Source organism: Pinus tabuliformis, chromosome 2_2 (assembly GCF_031772625.1).
Source record: "Pinus tabuliformis cultivar Carrire ecotype Pingquan chromosome 2_2, CPIR1, whole genome shotgun sequence".
Classification (NCBI taxonomy): Eukaryota; Viridiplantae; Streptophyta; class Pinopsida; order Pinales; family Pinaceae; genus Pinus; species Pinus tabuliformis.
In genome coordinates this window covers 999,760,398-999,786,894 of record NC_142300.1, presented here as the reverse complement: position 1 = coordinate 999,786,894, position 26,497 = coordinate 999,760,398, and the positions used below count along the sequence as shown (strand labels likewise).

The following is a 26,497-nucleotide window of genomic DNA, read 5'->3' as shown; positions in this document are numbered from 1 at the left end:
TTTTGGCACATTTTGAGTGATCTTTTCTATAGCAGGCCTTCTATCAATTTGGGATTCTTGATGGACCTCCTGGAAGTGATTGATAAACTCCTATTCGATCTCTACATGGCTTTCCACTCTTCCCCCCCTTGCTTTTGTATGAAAGAGATGGTGTTGTGCATTCTTCTCTGTATTGTAGTTCTGTGGAAGAATTTAGTGTTCCTTTCTCCTTCTTTCAGCCATCTAATTCTAGATTTTTGCTTCCAGAGAATTTCTTCCTGATTTCTTCTCTCCTCCAATTGATTGTGAATGTGCTTTTCCCATTCCAATGTCCCTTCCTTGTATCCCTTCGTGATTATCTGTTGCTGGAGTTCTCTCATTTCTTTGTTTAGATCTTGTTGAGCGATGTTGCCAAAAGTCTCTTGATTCCAGCACTTGATTTGGGATTTCAGGAATTTGAGTTTCTATTGAAACTGATACATTTTTTATCCTTCTGGTGAAGGGAAGTTGGTCTAGGTGGATCTGATGAGGTCATTGAAGGCGGGGTGGGAAAGCCAAAAAGCTTCGAAGTGGAAAGGATGCTTGGTAGAGTTGCCTGGTCTTTGCCATTGGAGAGAGATAGGCCAATGATCTGAGCCTGAGAATGGAAGAATTGATGCTGAGATGTCGCAGCCAAGATGCACTGCATTATTTGAGATGAGGAATATCTCTAGTTTGGAAGCAATTTGATGTCGCCCAACCCTGCGATTGCTCCAGGTGTGCATTCCATTGCAGAATTGTAGATCAATTAGCATATTGTTTTGGATAAAATCTTTAAAGTGGCCATTTTCCTGTTCCAACTTGGCTCGGCCTCCCTGCTTTTCCTCCAGCTTGGTGATCATGTTGAAGTCTCCTCCAATGATCCAAAGAGGATTGAGTCTGTTGAGGTTGAGCGTTTCTATTGTGTCTAGAAGAGCAATTTTGCTGCCTGCTTCATGTGGGAAGTAGACGTTGGAGAGATGACCATGAATGTTGGTGCCAATTATATGAAAAGTAGCCTGTATAATGTGATGGGAGGCATGAAAGTCTGAGAGCATTATAGCTTGCGTGTTCCAGGAAAGTGCTAGTCCCCCGGAGGCACCCGAAGCATCCACTGCAACCGAGTGACAGCCTGGCCATGCTCTAGAGAGGATGTTTCCAAGTGTGTTATTATTACATTTCGTTTCCTACATAAAGAAGATCTGGGGCTGCTCCTGCTTTATCATGTTTTTTATCATTCTGAGTTTGCCGGGGCAATTGAGCTCTCTTAGATTCCATGAAGTGATCTTCATAATTCACTATTTTTGGTGGGCTTGTAGTACTTTTTCAACTTAGCATATCTGCCTAAGTCTACTAGGATTTTCCCTATTGCAATAGTTCTTTGAAGATTTGTCTTTCTTCCACGTTTTTTGGAGTCTTTAGGAAGGAAGCTACCATCCCATTGACCACCCAGTTGTATGCCCAGTTGTTGTTGCTGATAAGCCCTGGAAATGATGATTTCCAAGGTATTGATCTGATGCTCTTGAATCTTGTCGTAGTCTTTCTTTCTGCATGCTTGTTTAAGCTCAAAAATTTCAAGTCCTCCCAAATCAATGCTTTCTGGTTCTTCTTCCATATCTTGCGTTTGACTGCTTTTTGCTGAGGCGATTGCTAAGTGCAGGGTCTGGTTGGGGATACCAACAACATCCATTCCATTAGGTTTCCAATTAGGGTCCTTTCGAGCCGCCTCAGGAATCCCAATGTTGTCACTCAGGGGCAAGGGAGTGGGAGAAGAGCCAGACAGAGGGGGAGGAGAGGTCATGATGATCAGCAGTGGGATTAGCAAAATGTTCTGAGGTGGGTCTTCTGAAGTTTTAGCAAGAACCTCAAAGCTATTGCTTGTGGAGGGAATGGAGGAGGAGTCCTACATGGGCTTTTTCCCGGAGGAAGGTTTTTTATGCAATCTTTTTTGATTTGGGACCTTCGTAAAGCCATCATGAGCCGACTTGTTTGAGGGGTCAGAGGTTTGGGGTTTAACATTTAAAGGGCAATCCTGAAAAAGATGCCCATGGGCATGACACTTGCGATAGCGAAAGGGTACATGGTCAAAATCTAAGGGTTGGATCTATTCAAAGTCATCATGGTAGAGACTTACCGATTCCAGAAGGGCTTTGTCTAGGCGCATGAAGACACAAATACAAGCATAGAAGGTGTATCTGCACAGCTTCACTTCCTCAGCAATTTTTATAAATTCCCCTAGCCCCTTGCTAATGTCTCTCAGCGATTCTTCATCCCAGTATTCCAACAGCAGCGAGTACATCTGGATCCAAACTGGTGCCCAGCTTAAATTCTCCTAGTTAGGGTTAAATCTTTCTACCCATTCCCTTAAATACAGACCAGTGGATTTGAAGAAGTAGGGACCTTCATCCATAACCCTATTCCGGTCTTCGATGCAAATGAAAATCGCAGTGAAAAACCCTTTTGGTCCTAGCTGCAGGGTGACATGTCCCTTGGATTTCCATTTGGCAGAGATCCATCCTTGCAAAGCTTTTTCAGTCGGCCAGAATCCAATAAATTTTCCAATGAGCACATGGTCCTTCATGTACTGGATTTGACCATTGATTCTATGGCTGGGAAGTTCTATCTTGGGTCGTTCAGCTGCTATGTGTTTGCAAGTCGTTGATGTAACCTTGGGCATTTCCTGTTGCCCAATCTTTCCTTCTTTTACTTTACTGTGCCTGTCTAACTGATCAGTTGGAGCGTTTGTCGTGTCTTGCATTGGGAAATCTCTTATATCCGTGTTTACTTGTGCTGGATTGGAAGGCTTTAACGGTTCCTTCGCTTGATTTTCTCCCTCTACTGAGGGGGAAGGCTTCGAAGCCCCCCCTGAGGGTCAGCCATAACAGTGCGTTCTATGCCAGCAATTTGTTGTCGCAATGAGGAAGGCTGATGGAAAATAGAAGCAGCGAGGGTTCAGACTGCGTCGTTGCAGGGGCGAACAGAGAACCCTAGGTTGCAGAGCGTGCTCGTTTTCGGTTCATCTTAGGACATTGCAAATTACTTATATTGATAATAATGCACAAATATGAATAAAATGACACATTTTTTCCATCATAAAACAAAACCAGTATTTAAAACAATAGTATTATAAATACCAATTTATTGAATCTGTTTCTCCGGCTCTAGTCTCCAACAATCTTTTACAATGCTTTGAACTTCTGCTGTTAAAACAAGAGCTCCAATAGTGCAAGCTCTGCCCTTCATACATAATTCAAAATGCAAAAGAGAAATCTTCAACAATCCCCAGATATGAGATTTTCTCTCCTCTCACCTACAACTCTAAATCCTCATCACAATAGTGTTTTTAATAATTCCAAAATTACAGAGAAGAGAAGACCCTAATACATTCTAAAATCTATTATTTATAATATTTACAAAAATAATTCTCAATAAGAAAGTTTCTTGAAGAATAAATTTGCTCCATCAATTTTCATTGGGCCAAAACCTCATTCTTATCTCGCTAGAGCATTCTCATTGATTGAGATCTTATTCTTTTCGTCTCTTCAACTGTTTTCCTGCAAAAACAAATAAAAAATAATTTAAAATGCAAAAAATAAAATGCAGAAAATAAAACTTAGAAAATTGATTTTGTTTAAAAATTCGGAGCTTAATCTTCTATTGAATTTTAGACCCATTAAATGATAAAATATGGGTTTTCAACTAGGTCATAAATAATCTTCATGATTGTATCTATCCAATGAGCCATCCTATTCCTCATTTGGCTATGTAAAACTCAATTTATGAACCTCTAAAGTTGATGAATCAAAATTGCTAGAATTCTCGAAATTTTGTTGGCTAGGCTAATGGAATTTTAAATTAAATTCTATTGCTAAAATAAATTATAGTTATTAATCAATTAATACTAATTAATTACAATTATGTTATTAATATCAATTAATTACAAAATTAATTGTAAATAGAAATTAATTAATATAAAAATGATTTAAAATTTTAATTAAAATATTTTTATATTATATTAATATTATAATTTAAATTATATTAAAATTATAATAAATTATTATAATTAAAATATAGTTATTATAATATTATTATAACATTTTATTTTATTAAAAACAAATTGTTAACAATCTCAAACCAAACATATAAAATCAAACATTTTACATAGCTTGTTAATGCGGAAGCTTAAATGGAAGGTGAATGAAGATGAGTTATGGAGGGATAAGGAGGGTGAGGTGTAAGGATAAGGAGGTGAGGTGGAGGCTGTGTGAGGTTACATAGTTAGGAGGGATAATGAGGTCAACTAAAATTTTTATGTTAAATAAAAAATAACCCATTGCATAAATTTTCAAAATCACTATTAGAATTTCAGAGTTTTGTTATATCGCAAAAAATATGTGCACAACCAAAATGCAGATAAGTCAATATGTAATATTGGAATATTGACGATTTTAAAAATCGAAAATTTTAAATCGGTGAGTTTGAAAGGAAGGAGGTGATGTGGAGTGAGGCCCACGTGGAATTACATATTCTAGAAATTGAACTACAACCACTTTGCAATTTTGAGATTTCAGGTTTTGGCAATTTGTTTAAAATAATAAATTGGAGTAAATTACCGAGAACCCAAAACACATTTTTCAATTGTTCTATAATTTGGCTTGGTCATTTTGTAGGATTGTTAGTGAAAAATGAAAAAATTAGTAAGAATTAACTAAGAGTTAATATTTACAATGAATGACTATTTTAATTGCAAAAAATTGAAATAGTATACATTTTTTACATTTATTAACCCACGTGACAAAAATGATCAAACTTCATAGGAGTGCTATTTACAAACTGGTTAACCAAATGAGGCAAAACAAGTATCGATGGAAAGCTAGTGAAAAGTTGAATTCAATGAAATAATCAAAATATAAATTGAATGAAAAAAATGGCAAAATTGTAAGACAATTAACTCAAATGAAAATCATAAAAGGTTTTTCCAAAAATTAATGGAAAGAGTCCCCATTATTTGAAGTAAATAAGTCAAAAATAGGGGGTTTTGGGTTTTCCCTACAACAATGGTGACACACTGAGAAGAACTAATTATCTCTGGTTAAAGATAATGAACTTTGATTTACCCAAAGGTTAAAAGTAATGGAGATCACGAAAATCGTCTAACAGTAAAACATTTTCATGGGTTCCATATAAATAGATTAAGCAATATCAGTTTATAAAGTTAAGTACTCAAAGAGGATTCGAGTAAAAGTCGTGAATCCAAATTTGGGAAATTTTGTTTTAAAACTACCTCATACGAAAAATAGAAGAAGGTACATATATGAGTTTTTGATAAAGCATATATCCATTTTATGATTAGTCTTTGACATCACTTCACTGCCAGAGAGCATCCATAGCCCCGACAAGTTTGTTTGTATTTTCCATGCTTCCTCTTTTAATCACCCTTTTGATAAGCACATTTACAAGATTTTAGTTTATAATGTATTTGAGTGAAAGAGGTGGGATGGTAATAGAGACTTATGTTTAATGGACATAATACTTTCATATTGTTGACTCCAAATTCTTTCCCTGCGACTATCAATCATAGGATTTTATGAGGATGGGGAGGGATTCATCATGTTAAGCTCATATCAGTTTTTTCATTGAAAAAGTAAACTCAACCACTTAGAAAGGATGTGTGTTCCTCCATGAAAATTATTTAAAGCAAGATGGTTTTATGGTTCCATAAATATATGCCTTTAATGATAAATAAAATTCACTAAGATAGATAGAGTTAAAATATTTCTCATGTATGCTAATCGTTGTCGGGCAAGGAAAAAAGCATCTCACATAAATCATGACAGAGTCACCAAAATTAAAACAAAATTGAAAGAAAAAGGAAAATAATTCCTAAAGTAAAGTAAGAAAATAAATCAACAAACAAAAATAAAAATGAATAAGGCGAAAAGTAAAAAAAAAATCCAAATTTAAAAGATAAACTCCAACAAGACCACTTATACAAATTTCTCAACAAAGGAGATAAAAGAAAATAAGAATATGTACGTTCCTTCCTTTGTTGAGATTTTTTTTATCTTGTAGAGTTATAAGAAATGGCGCTTTCAAAATGTAGAGGGTGAATAATGCCGATGATAGATAATATGCTAAATGAGAAGTTTTTGTCTGCTGCAAATTTTCTTGTTTCGAAGAAAAATCATGCAAAAATCATCTCAACCATTTTCTGGAAAAAGTAACACTCATGAAATAGACTAAAGGTTCATAAACTCCCTAGTTTAATTGATTTGATGAGGATCATTACTGCTTCTTTCAAGAATCTCAAAGAAAATTGAACAAGAGAGAATGAACTTCAAAACTGATTTGGTAGAGGTGTGGAAGGTTCATCAAGACCTGTAAAAATAGAGTTCAAGATTTGAAAAAACTAAACACAAAATTGAAACCAAAAGTAAATAAATGAAAGTAAATGAAAGTGGGCACATGAAACTTATCATTGGAGAATTACATTTAATATTACCTGAGAGGTATCATTTTCTCCAATACTAGTTAAATTATTCCTTTAATTAGAATTAAAAGCATGAAGAAGTTGAACTAACTGAAATCCTATAGACATAAAATAATTATTTATTGAATCTAATCTAAATCAACCAGTAAACTAGAATAATGCAATGTTTTATGTCCAAGGAATCTAAAAATAAAACAAATCCACAGAAATGAGATGAAATTATGCTTCTTTATGAATTGCAGTGAGGATTGTTCTCATAATATTGTAAGATTCATATTGACTCCATGATTTTCATAATTTGTTTTAGAATCAAGTCCAAATCCAAGACAATGTAATAATATATGTGTAAAAGGAGAAGTCCTGAATTTTTGTATATTAATTATAGAGTGATATATCAAAACTCAAATATAAGAGAAATTGAAAATGATTTAACGATGTTCCAATTTATTTATGAATTGCTTCATTACCAAAGTGGTTGCCTCAAGAGTACCTTAAAGTCTTTTATACAGGACAACACCTCATCAGATTTTTCACATCACAAGTTTCTTTTCCTTTCATAATTTTCAATATGCGAGATTTACCTTTTCTGATATGCGATTGAGTGTTATATAATAGTTAAAAGACAATGTAACAGAGGCGTATATCATAGTTTATCACATTGGAGGATCTTAAGGCAAGGCTTCATTTGAGTTTCGCGATGCGATATAAGTGTTGCGATAGCAAGACTACTATATGAGCATATGTGATGGGAAACTATGATGGAGCGATTGCAACATTGAAGAATAATCATATTGGAGATCGGAGTTGTTAATAAAAGGAAATGTTGATATTATTCTTGCGATAATGGGAATATGATAAATGATGTGGCTCATTGGTGGGACCAACTTTGAATTTTATAAGAGATCGGCGATCGGAAGATTTGAGTTGGGGATGTAACATCATTGATACACCAATGTGCGATGAAGAACATACCAAATAGTTTTATTATATGGATTTAATTTCATATTGGATCTGGGACATCAGAACTTTTAAACATATGCCCTAACCAAAATTGTGATTTATGAATGGACGCCATATATTTTTAAAACATAATTTACATGTTGTATTGGGTCCAGGGGCTGTATGAACATCGTAATATTGGTGAAGTCATTTTATCAGAGAATGAGTAGGAAGGGAATATCGAGGGTATTATATCAAAGGTTTTTTATCGGGAATTTTAAAGAGCTACTTCTAATCAAACATTGCAATACAGAGGTTTTGCAATATGGATGATGCAACCTCGAGTGGAAAGGTTCATCAGAGATCAGAGGGGATGGAAATATCAGGGGATCAGAGATATTTGGAGTATGCTCATTTGAGAACCTCCGATATGTCAACTGTGATATATGATGTGGAATTTTGTGGGGTCGAAAACTTCTTAAAGTATTCAATTCAAAATTAAGCGCCTAGTTTAATTTCATTTTTTAAACAAAAAACCCCTTTTAATAGTTATCGGAAATATTAGATCAGGGAATAATTTTATTGGAGCTCTTGAATGATGAGAATTATGATATTATAATGCTTTGAATCTTCTGATACTGTTTTAAAGGCCTATTGGGGTTTTAATGAATGAAAGAAAAATTAAGCAATACTCAAATTCTGATGAACAACAAATAATACTTCCCTAAACATGTTGCAGATTTGAAAAAGGGTTGGCTACTTGCTTATCTTAGGTCTCGACAATCAAGCAATGAATACCTACAAAAGAAACAAAAGAGAAATAAAAAAATAACCTTTGAAAAAATAAACTAACAATAGATGACGATGAACCTGTAAACACATACTTGAAATAATTTGATTGTAACTTTACCTCATGAATTTTCAAGTTGTCCCAAATTTTCTCAAAATTTGCATACATTCAACATCACTTATTTAATATAAAAATTCTAAGTAATGAGTTTTCAGACTTCATCCACCTCAAATTTTAATAGGAAGCCAAGAGTGGTGAAAAAAAACTCTTTTTCAAAAATACTTGAGAATAAAAAAATGCTAAGTTGTAGCGAATTCTTGGAATTTCTTCATATATATGATGAATGTGATGAATTTTTGAAAAACAATATAATTAAGTATGGGAAATGGCTCTACAAACATATAAATTAATCCAAGAAAAAATGTTGACAAGAAAACAATTTATAAACTCAAGTAGAATAATATGGGCTAAAGTCCTAAACTAAATAGAGTGTCTACTTTGACAAATTATCAACCAAAGTATTTAGTTCCATGTAAATACAATCGAAAAATGAGATTGAAAATATAACTTACACTTTTTCCCATTTATAAATAATGCATTTTATTCATGAACATAAATATGTAAGTATATGTAAAAAATTGAAATAAACCTATTTGCAAAACTAATAAAACTTCATGCCAACCAAATACTCCATAAGGCAAGTTCTTATAATGTTTGATTTTGACACATGACATGTACTAGTTGTAAGCACATGAAGACAATGTTCCTAGTGTGACACACTACATAATGAAACAATATGGTACAAATTAAAAAATAGTCAAAATGCTTATATATTCACTTTAAATGCATTTTCCATCATGGATTTAACGTATGTATCAATGATGCATTATTGAAACTTAAACTTGTGTGTGTGTGTGTTAGTTATGTTATGTTGTGTTATATAGTTAAATAAAAATATAGGAAGTTTAAGTTACAAAATGAGGCTGATGGCTTTGGAGGGTTTCGACGCTGGAACCCTAGGCCCTAGGCCTAGGTGAGGCAGGCCTATGCAGAGGACACGCAGGTACGGGGCCTGCAAAGCTGGCAACAGCTCAGTGCTGAGGCAAGCAGCGTGGGTCAAAGGCGATACGGGCGACGGTCTAAGAATTTTTGCACAAACCGACGGGCGGACTCCTGTTTTTGGTAAAGGTTGGGGCAAAAGCGGTATATGTGGTTTTAACGCCCGTGAGCTCCTTTTGGTTTTTTACTGCTCCGATCAAGCTGTGTTTTTCCTTCGCTGTTTGTCTGAAGGCGGTTTTAGCGTCTGTCGCGGGTAACGGTTGCAAGGTTCTATTTTGGTTTTAACTTTTTACAATGGTAATTTCAAGTGAGTCGGTGGAGCTGGACCCATCACCCGAAGATTTGCTCACTGTCTGGGGTAAGGAGGTAAATGCACAGACATTGAGAGAGTTTCTTGGTAAGGCTGAAGGTCACGGAACTGTTACGGCAGTGGGGGCGGGCTCAAGAACCTCAAGCTACGCAAAAGTCTTGCTGGATGAGAGCTGGGACCTCTCGGGGAATCTGGGTTTTCCCGGGAAAGAACTTGTGAAAGAAAACCTGGTATCTGCACCGAACTCACGAGGAGGCAAGGGTTTTACAGATCCGAATGGTAAGCCGCTTTCGCCCTCAAAAATTCCATACCCATCAGGAGGGTTAGAGGACATCATAAACTCTGTGCAGAATGTGGGGGTTTGGAGGCCCGTCGGGGGCTTAAAAGCTCCACGGAGTGAGACTGGTGGGAATATCAAACCGGCGGCGGTTAACAGGGGTCTTTTCCCAAAGGGTTTCCCTCAGAGGATTACGGGAGTGGAGGGGTTTGAATCGGGCGTTCTTGATAAGCAGGGGTTTGGTGCGGGAAAAGAAGGGGCAAATGCCCCTTTGTTGGCAGAACAGAATGGTAGCCCGATTGAAGGCCTGGTCGAACCCTCGTCAGGTGCAGCAGGGGCAGAAGATGAGGCGCGGGGGAGAAAAGATGCACAAGTCCCGGATCTGGGGGAACAGCCTGATGAGACGGATCTGAGAAGGGCAGGGACCAAGAGGAAGAAATCAAAACCCTTGAAGATGAAGTGTTTTGCGAAATTGATCTTGGGCATGGATGTGTAGGTGGAGGATGTTCTTGATGTGGCAGAGGTGACGTTGGTAGGTAGGATAAGAGGGAGGCCTGTCTCAGGTAAAGCCCTAAGAATGTGGGCGGAGAGGCTGTGGGCTGGAACACCAGCGGCTTTATTCAAATCAAATGCACTTGTAAAAGGCTGGTTTACGATCAGTTTTGACTGCAAGGAAGCTTTGGAGTGGGTTGAAGGGCGGAACTGGGCCTTTTGAAGCCGACCGGTATTCTTCAAAAGGTGGACGCCTCTTTTCGATGCTGATATAGAGAAGGTGGATGAATTCCCTGTGTGGGTCAGAGCACCGAGCTTACCACCATACCTATGGGCGGATTCTGTGTTTAAGTCGATAGGGAACCTACTGGGAACATACTTGGATGCAGACAGATCATACCTGCATACCTTTGAGAAAAGGGTGGCAAGGATCCTGGTGAGACTTAACCCTAAAGAGGGCCTAGCAAAAACAATCACGCTGTGTTACAAGGAGTATGAAATAGAACAGAAGCTGGATTATGAACTCCTCCCGTTTCGTTTTCATCGCTGTCATGAATACGGGCATATGGCGAGGGATTGCCCGTTGGGAAGGCGAAAGAGGAGGACTCAAAAGGATGATGAGGAATGGGTTGAATTCATGAAGCAAGCTGAAAACAAGGTGGAAGAGAAGATTGTCGTGGAAGAGGAAGCGGAAGAGATGGTGAACCGAGTTGAGGAGGATCAACCAAAGGACGACGACATCCAGATGCGACCTTCAGATGACCAGCCACTGATGGATTCCTCCGCTCCTGTGCAGGATGCCGTCGTTGGAGACGAACATCTGGGTATGCAGTCTTCCTCGTATCTCTCTGCTATTAAAATTGATTCTATGGTTGGGGGCCTGTCTAAGTTAAACAATTGTAATGAAGTAATGCATAATATTGATAACCTATCTGACGCCCTTCCCTCCCTAAATCTGAACTGTGAGGATTTCCCCCCTCTGAGTAATGGAAATGGGACTTCTGTTGCACGGCATTATAATCTGAGATCCCTAAGTAAGAAACCCGGTTGTTCAACCGAGCTTTCGGAGCCTGTAGGAGGTTTAGGGACTGAGACACCTAAAAGTTTTTCAAAGAAGGGAAGAGGGCGGAAGTCCATGCTTTCAAAAACCCAAGCAAAAGCAATTTTTGATGTGGCTGATGGTAAACAGATGACAATTCCTGGGGCGCTTAGAGCAGCAAAACCCCCTGAAACGGTGTTAAAATGATCTGTCTCTCTTGGAATTGTAGAGGTTTAGCTAGTAAGCCTAAAAAACTAGCTCTAAAAGATCTTATATCTCGATGCAACCCAGACATAGTTTTCCTTCAAGAGACTTTAGGCAAAAGCTTGGAAGTGGAATCGGCTCTTAGTTCTCTCCTCCCGGGCTGGAGTTTTCTAGCTGTGGATGCATCAGGACACTCGGGAGGTCTGGCTATTGGAATCAAAATTGGAAGGCTGAAGACTCTGAGTACGTGGGGGTTAACAAATGTTATGGGAATGGAGGTGATGTCCTCTGATTTTGATTTTCCTTTGACCATTGTTAATATATACGGCCCTTGCCAGGGAAGGGTTCTTTTTTGGAACGACCTCCTCTCAAAAAATCTGTTGAAAGTCGAGAATCTTATCATCGGGGGGGATCTTAATTTTTCATTGGGAATATCTGAAGCCTGGGGGCCTCTAGCGAGGGAGGATCCCCTTTCTGATTTCTTTGCAAATGCTCTTCAGGTTCATCAGCTGATTGATGTTAATCTAATAAAAACTAAACCAACATGGAGGAATAGAAGGATAGGGGAGGAGAGGATTGCGAAAAGGCTGGATAGATTCCTGATCAGTGAAAGGTTGGCCTCCAGGATTCCATGTTTTCGTCAATGGGTCAGGGAAGGGGGAAATTCGGACCACTTCCCCATTATACTGGAACTGTCAAAATCTCCCCCGAAACCGGCCGCGCCTTTCAAATTCAATCCCTCGTGGCTTCAAGAGGAGTCCTTCAAAAAACTCTTTAACGAAACATGGAGACATCCGGGTTTGGATTATATGGGGAATAGAGCGGGGTTCCTCATGGAAAACCTTAAAAGACTCAAAAAAGCAGCCATTGAATGGGCTTCTGATAGAAGGAAAAAACAAGTGGAAGAATTAGAAACCATTGACGAGGCCCTGGGGGCTCTTGAAGACCCAGAATCTGATGCTTATGTCTCCATGGAATCAAAAGAACAAATTTTGGTTTTAGAGAAGAAAAGAGCGAAGATTTTGTTAGATAGAGAAGAGGAGTGGAGAATGAAAAGTAGAGCTATCTGGCTGAAAGCAGGGGATGAGAATACAAATTTTTTTCATAATTATGCAAAAGGGAGGAGGAATGCGAATACTATCTGGAAATTGAGGGATTCGGAAGGAAGGGTGGCCTCCTCCTTTGAAGACTTGTCCGATATGGGAAAGAAACACTTTCAGGCCCTCTTCGCTGATCCCGGGGGGATTTCTCTGCCGGAAATAATTCGAACTGCTCAGGCTTTTCCTCGCTTTGTGGAGGAGGAGGAGGCGGAAGATCTCTTCAGAGAAGTGACAAAGGAGGAAGTGGAAGGTGTTATAAAGTCTATGGCAAAAGATAAAAGTCCTGGGCCCGATGGTTGGACCATAGAACTTTTCACACACTTCTTTGAATCCATAGGACCAGAACTGACTGAGGTTGTAGAGGAGTCTAGAACAAAAGGTGAAATCTATGGTCCGTTCAATGCAACCTTCATTGCTCTGATTCCAAAAAAAGAAGATCCCGAATCCTTTGAAGATTTCAGGCCTATTTCGTTGTGCAATACCATCTACAAGATTATAGCAAAGGTCATTGCAGTCCGTTTGAAACCAAGCTTATCAAGCTGTATTTCAAAGGAACAATTTGGGTTTCTGGACGGGAGGCAAATTCATGAAGCTATCGGAGTAGCTCAAGAAACTATTCACAGCCTTAGGCAGGCAAACAAGAAGGGGGCAGTGCTCAAAATTGATCTATCCAAAGCATATGATAGGGTCAGCTGGACTTATCTAAAGATGCTCCTGACACACCTTGGTTTCCAGGTGGGCTTTATAAAATGGATCATGGGGTGCATAACCAATGTAAATTTTGCTGTTCTGATAAATGGAGCGGCCTCACATTTCTTCAAAAGTCAAAGAGGTCTTCGCCAGGGGTGTCCACTCTCCCCTTTGCTTTTTCTTCTAGCAGCAGAAGGCTTAAGCAGGCTCATCCTAAAGGCAAAACGTTCAGGTTTGGTCAAAGGTTTGGAAGTAGCTGTTAACCTATTTATTACTCATCTGCTTTTTGTTGATGACATTCTGTTGTTTACCAATGGGAATGTAGATGAAATTGTTGAAATTAAGCTCATTTTAGATCAATTCCTGAAAGCTACAGGACTCCAAATAAATGATAGGAAATCTCAACTAATTTTCGAAGGTTTCAGTAGACAAGAGGAGGCTTCAATTACTGCACAGCTGCCTTTTGGAACCTGTAGCATGGAACAGCCTTTCAAATACCTTGGGTTTTGGCTCAAGCCATCCTCATACAGAAAGCAGGATTGGAATTGGCTGGTAGCGAAGATTGAACAGAAAATATCTCACTGGAGCTACAAGTGGCTGTCTAGGGCAGGGAGACTTACTTTGGTAAATTCAGTTCTTCAGGCTATCCCGGTCTTCTGGGCAGCCTTGACCTGGATACCAAAAGGGATCTTACACAAAATAAGACAGATATGTAGCAGATTTTTGTGGTCAGGATCAAAGGAGGACTCAGTTCTTCCATGGGTGGCGTGGGATAAAATAGCAAGGCCAAAAGATTGGGGGGGATGGGGCTTAAAAATTCTCACTGATTTTAGCCAAGCATTAGCGGCCAAGTCAGGTTGGCGAATTATTTCTATGGAGAATCTCTGGACAAGGGTGGTTAGGAGGAAGTACATCGATCCCACTCCACTAGAAGATTGGATAAGATCCCCACTCAAAAAAGGAAGGAATTGTTCGGTGATCTGGAAAGCCACCACAGAGGCCTTCAAGATAATTGAACAAGGACTGGCATGGCGGATTGGAAACGGTGAAAGCATGAGGATTGGCAGGGACCCGTGGGTGGGGTGCAGTGATGACTTTGCCCTCTCTCCCGGTTTGCTCATTCATTTGGATGAAATAGGAATCAGAAGTTTAAGGCAGATTGCTTGTATGGAGCGAACTACTATTTGGGGGCAAGCTTGGAAGTCAGAAGAGGAGCTTGGAATAAATATCTTGTGGAGAGATGACTGGCAAAGATTTATTCAAGAATTGAGAAGATCAAACGTTAGATTACTGGACAGGCCGGATACTTTGGTGTGGGCACATGCGGAAACAGGGAACTACTCTCCAAAGGCTGGATACAATTTCTTGATGAAAAACAAAGGTTGGACTCCTCCGGTCTGGTGGTCGAAACCTCTGTTCAAATTAAAGTGTCCGAAAAAAGCTAGAATTTTCTTCTGGTGTGCTTTAAATCAAAAGATTCCTACCTGGGATGTTCTTCAATCCCGTTTTAAGCAGGGACCTGGTAGATGTCCGCTGTGTTGTGCGGCCTCTGAATCCATATCCCACCTTTTTCTCTCATGCCCATTTACAAGACAAGTATGGCTGGAAGTGGAAAGGTTTATAGCGGTTAAATTAAAATGGGAAGGAGATAACCTATCCACTGCATGGGAATATTGGTGGAAGCATTTTCAAGAGAAGAACCTGAGGAATTTGCCGCCTATCATTTGCTGGGGGATCTGGCTAGCCAGAAATCGAAGTATTTTCAGAGAATCAAAGAATTCTGAGGCTGCTATCGCCATCCAGAGCAAAGCCATTCTGGATAGTATCCCATTAAAGGAAGATCAATCTAGTAAAAACCGGAGGAAGGAATTCCGAATCAGAGATGGGGTACCATGGGCTTTTTTCGACGGTGCAGCGCAAGACAATATCACGGGGGCAGGGATTAGTATTCACATAAATGCATCTCACTCTCTAAAGGCTTCAGTAGGAATCGGAGTGGGCACAAACAATTTTGCGGAACTCTCTGCTCTAAAGCTTCTTCTTTGTTGGTTAATACACAAAAATATCCTCACAGTTCAGATTTTTGGAGACTCTATGAATGCGGTTAACTGGGTTACTGGGAAATTTAGATGCCAACACTACATTTTGTTACCTTTATTAGAAGAGATACAATCTTTAATTCAACAGTTTAATGTATTTTATATTGATCATATATACAGGGAATTCAACGAAGAAGCAGATGGGCTTTCTAAAACAGGTTTGCAACAAGCTGTGGGCACTTGGAGGATAACTGAACAGCAGATGGACCAGATCCGTGTGTCGGATCTTCCCCCATATGGATAACTCTGTTTCTTTTTGGTTTCTCGTTATATGCTCTGTTTTATCTGGCTATATGATAACAGGTGGCATATGTAGTACTGGTTTTTTCTTCTGATACACTAAATACTCTGGATGCTCCGTTTTGAAGAGCAGTATAGTTTTTATTTCACTGTTTGCGTGGGCTGTTTTCCTTATGTAAGGAGGCCCATGTGACTGTTTTTAGTTTTTGTATGTTGACTATCTCAGGATATGGCTGCCCTGGCAGCGAACAGTTTGTTTTTTGATCAGCACTTGGATGGGGTGTTCGTTGATCCTCCTCAGAGGAGTTTCTTGCCTTCCCCAGGCGGTTCTGTGGCAGAATGTTAACTCATGTGCTTTGTAACTTTTTTTATTGCTTATAAAAAGAGTTCGCTTTTTTCCTTGGAAAAAAAAAAGTTACAAAATCATTACTCAACTAATAAATTTAATAAGGGTGAGAACAAAGAGTTATATAGTTGTCATGTATCATTATATTAAATAATTCTACAAATATGAGTAATGGAAAGTTTAAGGAAAATTATTGTTTATAGATCAACTCAAGTCTTAAAAAAGTTGTTGAGGATCACCCATCTTATGTTATTATGAAGAGAAAATTGTGTTAAATAATTATAAAACTATGTTAAAAGTTATATATGGGTGTGTGAGAGAGAAATTGTATAACTATAACTATGCTATATATCTAGTTATATAGTTATGTTACATGTTATGTTATATTATATAATTATATATCTAGTTATGTTGTATATATAATAATTATAGTTATGTTATACTTTATAACTTAGATATATATATATATATATATATATATATATATATATATAAGAGAGATTGTTTTGGACTTTTAATTTAGTTAAAATATTTTATTTAAGTACAATTAATTTTATAAAACAAATTACTATATTTATTACTAAAAAATATTTAAAATATAAATTTAGTTAAATTTAAAAAAAAAAATGAAAAAAAAAATTCTTTTAATAGAGGTTCACCATGATCAACCATATTCATTATGTCAACTTAAACTTCCTAATTTATTTATTTATTGGAGTTCTATAGTTTAATTGTTTTCTGTTTTGAAACTTTTTTGGGCATATTTCTAATCAAATTTATTTGAAATTTAAAATGAATTTTTAATAACAAAACATCATTTATTTATTTTTATTTATTTCAATAAAATCCTACAAAAAAATAAAACATAAAATAATTAAAAATAAAATTTACCATAGAAAATATTGATAATAAACATGTCAATATTGAAATTAAAAAAAATAAAAAAAATTGAACTTAAATTATAGTTTTTTTTATGCTTTTCTAGGGTTTTCTTGGTGGTTTTCTAAGTTGTTTTTGGTCTTCAAGGGGATTTCTTTGTGATTTTTTAAGTTGTTTTTTTGTGATTTTCATGATGAGTTTCAAGATTGTTTTTTGTAGTTTTTGTATGCTAGGTTTTTTTCCAATTAATTTATTTTACTTTGCAAAAAAATAAATAAATAAAAGAGACAAAAATGACAAGAACCTACCTCGGCTTGAGCTTGCTTTTGGATCATTGGCAGGGTTGACTTGTAGCTGGATTGAGTTCCATCATCTAGGTCGTGTTTAGAAATCTTCCGTCAAAATCCTTTTCCTTTCGCGGTCTGAGCAAAATGACTTGTGCAGGTCGTGGTTAGGGTATTCTAATTAGAAATAACACTCAATCGAGCTATATCTTTCGATCAAGCCAATGGCTCGATTGAAAGATATAGCTTGATCGAGCCATAACTTTCAATCGAGTTATTTTGAAGCGCCTCAATAACTCAATGGAGCACTTAAAAATTTCTCGATTGAATGCTTAAAATTGCTCAATCGAGCATCCATTTTTCAACAAAACACACCCTCTTGTCGCCAAACAATGTAACTCAGTGCCATGCTTTGAATCTATATATATATATATATATATATATATATATATATATATATATAGATATATATATATATATATATATATATAGAGAGAGAGAGAGAGAGAGAGAGAGAGAGAGAGAGAGAGAGAATCTATATTTATATTAAAAATAATCTATATAAAAAGTAAGATATTATTTGAAATTTTTAAAAGTTCATTTTTATATTCTAAAAACATTAAGAAAAGTGCTCCAACATTACCATAGTTTTGCTAAATTAAAGGTTACGAAGGTTGTTAGTGCCATAAATATTATAAAATTTAAATTTCATATAAGTATGCAAAACAATCTAAGAGAATTTTCATCTTTAGAAGTGATGAATTCTTTCATTCAAAGGGGTTTTGCAAATTGTCCAATGTGCAAATTTACTAACTTATGACATTTATTTATTTATTTTAGCAATATTTATTTTCTCCTTTATAATAATGTTTATTTTCTTCTTCCCAACAATCAAGACAAAAAACATTATTTTAATTTTAAAATTTGAGTTGGTCACCTCTTTATAATATCTTAACTTCTTTCCCCCCTTTAGCTCAACATCAGATCACTATTTCTCTAGGTAATAATACTTTGTTATTCTCCAATGTTCTAGTCAAGATCGGGCATGTTCCTTATACCATCCCCACTTTAGTAAAAAATGGTTTTGGCTAGATTTCAAAACAATGTTATGAAGCTTTCTCTTACGTTCTAGTCAAGATCGGGCATGTTCCTTATACCATCCCCACTTTAGTAAAATGTGGTTTTGGCTAGATTTCAAACAATGTTACGAAGTTTTCTCTAATGTTCTAGTCAAGATTGGGCATGTTCCTTATACCATCTCCACTTTAGTAGGTGGTTTTGGCTAGATTTCAAAGTAATGTTACGCAACTTCTTGTCTTCTACTCCATTTAACATCTTCTTATACATTTGATTCTAAGTTATAATTATGCTCTCAATAGGAAACAAACTCGTATTCATAAAAAGATAAGATAAAATGTATTTTCTTTAATATTACCGATATAGATTACAAATTGCTTTTAAATAATATTCTCCATAAATCTCTTATATCTACAAATCTTATATCAATATAATATAACATAACTTGAGCAATTAAATAAGAATTTTTAAATCTCATATTTAATTTCGTATTAGTATTGATTTAAAATTGTTTGTCTTTTTCTAAATTTTTCTTAATATTATAAAAAAATTCAAATTCATAAAATTAGATTTATTAATAAAAACATAATAATTTATACTAGCTTCCCTCAACCTCCCTCAGACATTCATGCATGAGGACGAAGGCTTTTCTTGCCTGATAGGAACACTTAAAGGTAGTAGTTACCCTAAAAGATAAAATTGCTTGAGTAACTATATAATAGGCTAATTCAAATGGGGAATCACAAACATAAATTTTAATAGTTTAATTTTGTGGAGATTAACTTAAAGGTAGTAGTTACCCTAAAAGATAAAATTGCTTGAGTAACTATATAATAGGCTAATTCAAACGGGGAATCACAAATATATATTTTAATAGATTAATTTTCTGGAGATTAAATTATGTGGAATATATGAAAAAATATTTTACTTTTAACTTTATATATATAAATTATAATTTTCTTAGAATCAATTTTTTTTTTACAAACTTAGATCATTTTTTAAATATAATTAAATTTAAATATTTTAAAACAAAAGGTATGGTCACCATGAATATAACTAGCATTTGTACTTAATGTTGCAAAGGAAATGCCGTAAGGCATACAGTGTGGACGAATATTGAAATGTGAATGGGCATTTTTGAAAGCAAGGGTCGATGATAATGAGTTTCAATTGAGGAAGCCATGCCTAAAACCCTATTCGGGGGTTAAAGTGGCGATAAAATGGAATAAAAATAGTCATAAATAGCCATTGAAGTTGTTTAAACACCTTGGTATCTGGATAAAGATTGCCTAGTTGAAGGTGAAGGTAAACAAATGAATCCAGGTGAACAACAACTGGGTATCCATATCGATTTGGATAGGGTTATTTAAGAAATCATTATTTAAACGAAAAAATTAATTAATATCAAGATATATTTAAAACATGTATTATATTTATTAAAATAAATTGATTTTTTTTTAAAATATGTTAAAACCCATTGATAATGAATTGGTTGTAAAGACATAAACGATCAAAATGGTATTTCATCTTGAAACATCCTTTTCAAGTTTCAGTTTTAAAATGCAAGTAGTAAATTGTAACGGAAGAGGTTAGAGAAGAAATATAATATTCTAAAGAACATTGTAGTTGTCATTCCATATTTGAAGTTGTATCAAAATTTGTTGGAGGCATCGAAGACCTGAAGAAGCAATAATCAACCTGCAAAATGTATATTTTGTTAGGATTTGTAATATGTAAATTAAATGTGGAAATTTATTTGTAATATTTTGCATGTGAGTTGTGTTAAAATGAAATTGGAATGAATGGAAATGAAGTTACAAGGGAGAGAAACAAGGCGCAGTCTAAAGTTTGGAGGGGAAATGAGATATGAATTTTTTTATAGGAATGTGCCTATGTAATGATGTATGGAATCTAGATTGTACATAAAGGTGCATTGAATATATAGACATTATTACAAGCCCATTCAAACCCAAGTGTGACATCAACTTCAGATTCCCTAAACCCTCAGATGAGTTTGTGCTAATTATAGCCCTAGTTGGTTTGGTAATAAATCTGGGTTTTACTTGGATTGAACTTACTACTAAAATAACAGAGGTTTTGGTCTTTTGTGAATTAAAATTCATGCAATTTGAGTGTTTTTGTACAGTAATCTGCGTTTTCTTTAACATTGTACACAAAAAAGGTAGTTGTTATATAGCAAGCCTAGGAAAGATGTCCATGATTATTAAATAAAATAAGGTCAATATTCAATGTCATTGAGTAATATTCTCAGTGTTAATAAATCTAAATCTATGCTAGTTTATTTCATGAACGGAATAATCAGAGCTAAAAACAGTCACCAAGGGCTTGCAGACTACTTCCTCAATTTATCCTCTGCACTCTGACTTATTTGTAATGCAGCCTAGCATGTGAAGGGCGTGCTAGTTAGCAGAGTATGGTAAAGTCTAAAAAAGGCTTAAATACTCGTTATCATCTCATTTCTCTAAACCCTCTCTCCCTTGCTTTTGCACTCCGTTCATTCAATATTTCAAGTATTCATTGCCTGTTATCTTCTTTAACCTCTTAATCCATTGAATTCAATCCAAAACATAAATACCAAGATGCCTGCAGCTACTGCTACTCATTCGAGGAGGAACATCCCCAAAAGAGGGCAGGTGAAGGCAGCCATTGCCTCTCCCCTTGCCTAATCCATGAGATCAGTGTTAAGATCCCCTAAATCCTTCAACCACTCTGTTATTTCCTCTTCCTCTTCTCTCGCAACTGCAAATCGTTTGAGAGCACAGTGAATGACTTGTAGATAAAATGGGCTTATCTCCATAATGTTGATACAGATTTGAGTTTCATTCATTACAAATTCAGTGATGTAGAAATTAAATCATTATGGATGAAAGCATGGGATCCACAGATCTGTTGTCCAAATCATTTGCTCATTTGTCTAACTCTTTTCCTTAGATTTGAAGCCCTGCAACACAAATGGAGTTTTCTCTTTATGCTGTAGTGAGTCACCAAATATAAAGAGGGTAAATATTTTCTACTATAGCAGCTTTTCCTAGTTGTAGTTGAAAAGCTCTGAAATACAAAGTTTGTTGATCAGAGATTTTGAGTTGAAATATATGGCACTTGATTCCCCTTGGCATGTGTAATTGCTTTTGATCCATTGGTGGTGTTTATAAACTTCATCTATGTATTGGATTGATAGAAATACACATTAACATGTAGAATAGACTTGAATCCTATTTTTTACATCCAACAGCTAAGAGTTTACTAATTGATCATGCTTTTGATCCATAAGTGAGTGCCTATAAACCTTAACTCTGCATTGAGTGATGAATCATTTGCATGAATGTGCTTTGAATGTGTGATTAATTAGCATGAATGTTCTTTGAATGTGTGGTTAATCAAATATGAATTGTTTGCATGAATGTGCTTTGAAAGTGTGGTTAATCAAATATGAATCGTTTGCATGAATGTGTGGTTAATCAGGAACTCAACGCTCACTTTGAATGTGTTGTTAATCATTTGAATGTGTGGTTGCATGAATGTGCTTTGAATGTGTGGTTAATCAAATATGAATCGTTTACATGAATGTGTGGTTAATCAGGAACTCAACACTCACTTTGAATGTGTGGTTAATCATTTGAATGTGTGGTTAACGAAATATAAATCATTTGTATTTTGGTAGTGAAGGTTAATGATTGAAGTTACATGTAGTTGAAGTTATGAAAAAGCTAAAAGGTTTTCTATTGTTTATCTTATAATTGTTTAAACTTGAAGGAGATTATAATTGTTCACATAGTTGAAAGTTGGAGGAGATTATTTCATTTAGGTTAATGAAATGAAACTCTGAACAATTTATTTTGATTTAGGTTACTAATGGTCAACAAATTATTTTGAGCTTATAATTTCTGACCTATTTGATGCTTTCATTTGGAGTTGATTATATCATTTAGATTTATTATGACCAGAATCTAATGTGAGTGTCAAATGTGTAGGATGGAGAAAGTAGACGTTATGTGTATTCGCAGCAGAGCCAAAATTCTGAGAACTGTAAGTTGTGTGGGTGGAGCAATGGCAATGAGTTTCCTTCAAGGTCCTACTCTAGCCCAACTTTGGCCTTTGTGGGGACATTTAACATCAGTTTCCAACACTAATACAATACACCTAGTGGAAACCATTCTACACGAGGGAGATTCAGGCAACCAGATTAGAGGGTGTATTTACCTTATCTCAACATTGATAATGTTATCCACTACCATGATATTGCAGGTCTCCCTACCACCTTGCATATTAAATTGATACCCAATTATAACCCTTTTCTTTATTTAGAAGTTTCAAAGCTCCCCACCCAATCAAATGTATGATTATAATTTCATGTGCAGGTTGAGACATTGAAGAAGTTTCCAGCCACACTATCCCTTACATCAATTACTGCCATTCTAGGCTCCATCCAAACTGCTCTCCTAATAGCCATTCTTGACAAGGGCATCATTCCAACATCATGGATACTGGATAGGGCTAAGATTTTGACTGTGTTTGCTGCAGTAAGTCTACATACATGAATGATTTTCTTCCTCAATTTTCCCAGCCATGAATAACTTAAATTTTTGTTAGGTGGTTAAGCTGATTTGTGGAAGATTAATTCAATTTGGCAAGGAATCATATTCAATGCAATGGCATTTCCATTACAGTTATGGTGTTTGCAGAAACAAGGGCCAGTATTCGTTATAATATTCAGCCCAGTGTCTATCGTGTGCTCAATAATTTTATCATCTATAGTTTTGGGAGACACGTTGCGTCTGGGAAGGTGGGTGGTTTGTTATATTCTCAAATATTCAATTCGGTGGTTTATTATATACTCCAATATTCAATTTGTGTTAGAGTGGTTCAGGTAAACTTAAACTTGATTAGATAAAGTTATTAGTTTTTTTTGGGCTAATGAGAATCTATGGTTTTGTCCATGGTATTCATATGGAATATAGTATAATCTTAAGTCTTCAATTTCTGTTAGAGTGGTTCAAGTAAATTTGATTAGGTAAAGTTATCAGCATGAGAACCCATAATTTTGTCTATGGTATTCATGTGGAATATAGCTTGTTTAAAAACAGAAAGACTCCATAAGTGAAAGAAATTAACATGGAGGCTTTTGGCTTTTAAATAGGCTATATTCCACAGGAATATCATGGGCCAAACCATAGGTTAGAGCTAGAAAACTACTTATAACTCGACTAAATCAAGTTTACTAGAACTACCCTAACAATTTACATTAAATTTATTATTTCTTCTCCCATTCTGCCTACAAATTTACAAAATTAATTAACTGAAATGCTTGATTTTCCTACACTGGAACAGTTTGATGGGTTTGATTCTTATATTCATTGGTCTCTACCTTTTTCTGTGGGGCAAAGGCCAAGACGTTGCTACCTAGATCAAAATATATTCTGACGAAGAAGCAGATATAGCCATAGCAGCAGAAGGAGAAGAAAATCAGCACCCACCTCCTGCTTCTGAAGTAGTGGATGTGAAAACACCTTTACTACACTAACATTCTTGACATTTTGTTGAAAAATTGCAATGTTTGTAATAAACACTTAGTCAGTCCGAACAAAGATGGCAACGCTCCCAACAAAGGGCTACCTATTGCTCAGGCACACAATAGTACTAGGTAAATCTTTGATGTTTGTATGGAACAAATTTAACTTTTTCAAAGACGGTTGACTTCCAACCTGGGAAGGCAATAACTCCATTTGGAGGCAACCTGATAGATCTAAACATTCAAGAGTGGTCATATCTCCAAGTGTGGAAAGAGTCAAATTCAAACAATCACTCAAATGTAGATGTCTAAGTTGCAATAGATTTCCCTGAAAGCTTGGAAGCATTTCCAGACTTTTACACCTAGAAAGATTGATGTATTGAATATTTTTTAAATTTCCGAAGGAACTTGGAAGCATCTTCAAACTCCTGCACAATGTCAGATTCATGGTTTGGAGATTTCTCAGATTTTGAAACAAATATGGAAGCATCTTCAAACTTCCATACAACGTGAGATTGATATGTTGGAGAGTTGTTAGATTCCAAAAAGAATTTGGAATCATCTCCAAATTTCTGCACTTAGAAAGATTGGCGTGTTGGAGATTTACCAGATTCCTAAAGGAATTTGGGAGCATTTTCAAACTTCCACAATCTATCAGATTGATGTGTTGAAGATTTGTTAGATTACCAAAAGAATCTGGAAGCATTTCCAAACTGCTGCACTTGGACAGATGGAAGTATTCGAGCTTTTTTAGATTCCCAAATAAAATTGGAAGAAGCTGCAATTTTGGGCACCTTATGAGGGTTAGATATCTCAAGGAGCTCAGATAAAAAAATTCCTCTGGTAGCATTGCTACATCTGCGTATGTCAACAATCGTGGACAATTCAGTACAATCTTTTCTAGGTGCTTCAGCGACCTTAATGACTTTGGAAACTCGGAAAGTGGAGCTTCAATATTTAATTCCCGCAAGTGGAGAGGTGCCTGCAATGTTAAGTACATTTCAATTATATAAGAAATTGAAAAGATAGGAGGATTCTCACTCTGCAAATCGCTGCATCTATATGTATGTACGTCAGATCTAGATTGCCACAATCTTTTCAATTCCCAACCGAACACTTCTAAAACTCTTAAATCGCGTAATGGAATCCAAGAAGGTAGTGATGAGTAGATCGACACATTCCAATGGAGCCATATGAGTTTTGGTGACCGCACCGAAGTTAAGATGCTTTCAAAGTTGCCTTCAGCTTCAAGAAGTTGCAATTTCTTGATTCCGCAGACCTCTTGACGACAACTTGTATTCAAGGGAAATTCTAATTCTGAATGGAACACTTCCTGATCTTCATCCTCCCCAATAAAGGTGTACCAAGGAGCCATCACAAATCCGCGCACTTCTGTTATCACCTGTTTATGGTTTGAAAACAATAAACTATTATTAACATAATGTGTGGTGGACTGTTTTGAATAAAAAATATCGAAAATTCTTTAGACATTCAACAATTAGGATGGCCCAAACACTTACAGAGGATGATTGTTGCAACAACTAATGAAGATGAAGATTCTTTATTGGTCGCCAAAGCCGACGCGGTAATAATTCTGGAAAATCCACAATAGCTCTTCCCAAATCTATGAGGTGATCATGCATTCTTATTCTATTTTCATCGTCCAACTCGACAAGACACTTGTTGAGAAGATTTTGAAACCCTTCCATCCTAAACCCCTCCATATTCTTACCCATGAATCCTTGTCTTTTCCTATCGAAAAAGATGCGATATCTAAAAATATTTTCCGCTCCTCATGATTGAGAGAGTCGTAACTAATTTTAAGGCTCCTTCCTATCTATGTAGGTAATGTTTGGTGAAGTCCATTCAGTTGCTCTTCCCAGTAAAGTTTGTCCTGTCCAAAAACAAGCGCCCCAAAAAGTTTCAATGATAGAGGCAAATCATGGCATGCTTTTAAAAACCCATCTACAAGATTTTCAAATCCTGGTAGTGGATATGGCTGGGAAAAGGCATGCAAGCAAAACAGCTCTTGGGAGTGTGCTATATTGAGGCCTGGTAACTGATAAATTGATGACTCTGCAATTCCTACACTTCTAAGGATATGCTAGGATATGCTTGTCCCTAGACGTAACCAAAATCAAGCTCTTGGGGTGAAGGACATGCTTAATTGGCAAGAAAGGATCTAGTTGATCCACATGACCTACATCATTTAATATTATGGGTGCCTCACAAGCTGAGAGATTCTTTCTAAGTATCTCCACACCTTCTTCCCACCTCTCAATTTTGATATCTCTATCCTTCAAGTCCTTAATGAGTTTTCTTTGTAAATTATTTAGAGACATTCTATTTGCATTTTCCCTCACATCAAATAGAAAGCAGGATCTATCATAATCTAACCTCTTACGATTGAAAATTTCTTTGGCCAGTGTCGTCTTTCCAATTCCACCAATGCCCACAATCCCCACAACCTTGACCTCCACATGCTTGTCATGATGCAGTCGCAGTGTCGCTTCAAAATCTTGTAACTTTTCTGCCAAACCAGTTGGATATTTTGCCACATCCAATGGCATTGCAACATTTTTCAACACGACTTGCACGACCTTCTCCAACAGCTCCTCTTCATGCTCCTCCAAGAGTCTCTCTTCGCCCTTGTCC

At 36.2% G+C, this 26,497-nt stretch overlaps 1 protein-coding gene across 1 annotated transcript; it reads left to right on the top strand.

Annotated features, from left to right (window-relative positions):
- Positions 1 to 11,596: 11,596 nt before the first annotated feature.
- Positions 11,597 to 15,730, top strand: LOC149196739 (uncharacterized). Its single transcript, XM_089408413.1, has 2 exons — positions 11,597 to 13,238; positions 13,713 to 15,730. Exons 1-2 carry the CDS (start codon positions 11,597 to 11,599, stop codon positions 15,728 to 15,730), a joined length of 3,660 nt encoding a protein of 1,219 aa, XP_089264539.1.
- Positions 15,731 to 26,497: the final 10,767 nt, after the last annotated feature.

Bases quoted from the DNA above. Each gene is read 5' to 3' on its own strand.
- LOC149196739 (XM_089408413.1), top strand. From the start codon at position 11,597: ATGATCTGTCTCTCTTGGAATTGTAGAGGTTTAGCTAGTAAGCCTAAA. The intron at 13,239-13,712 runs GTATTTCAAAGG...ATGGGAATGTAG, and splicing joins GAAACCAAGCTTATCAAGCT to ATGAAATTGTTGAAATTAAG.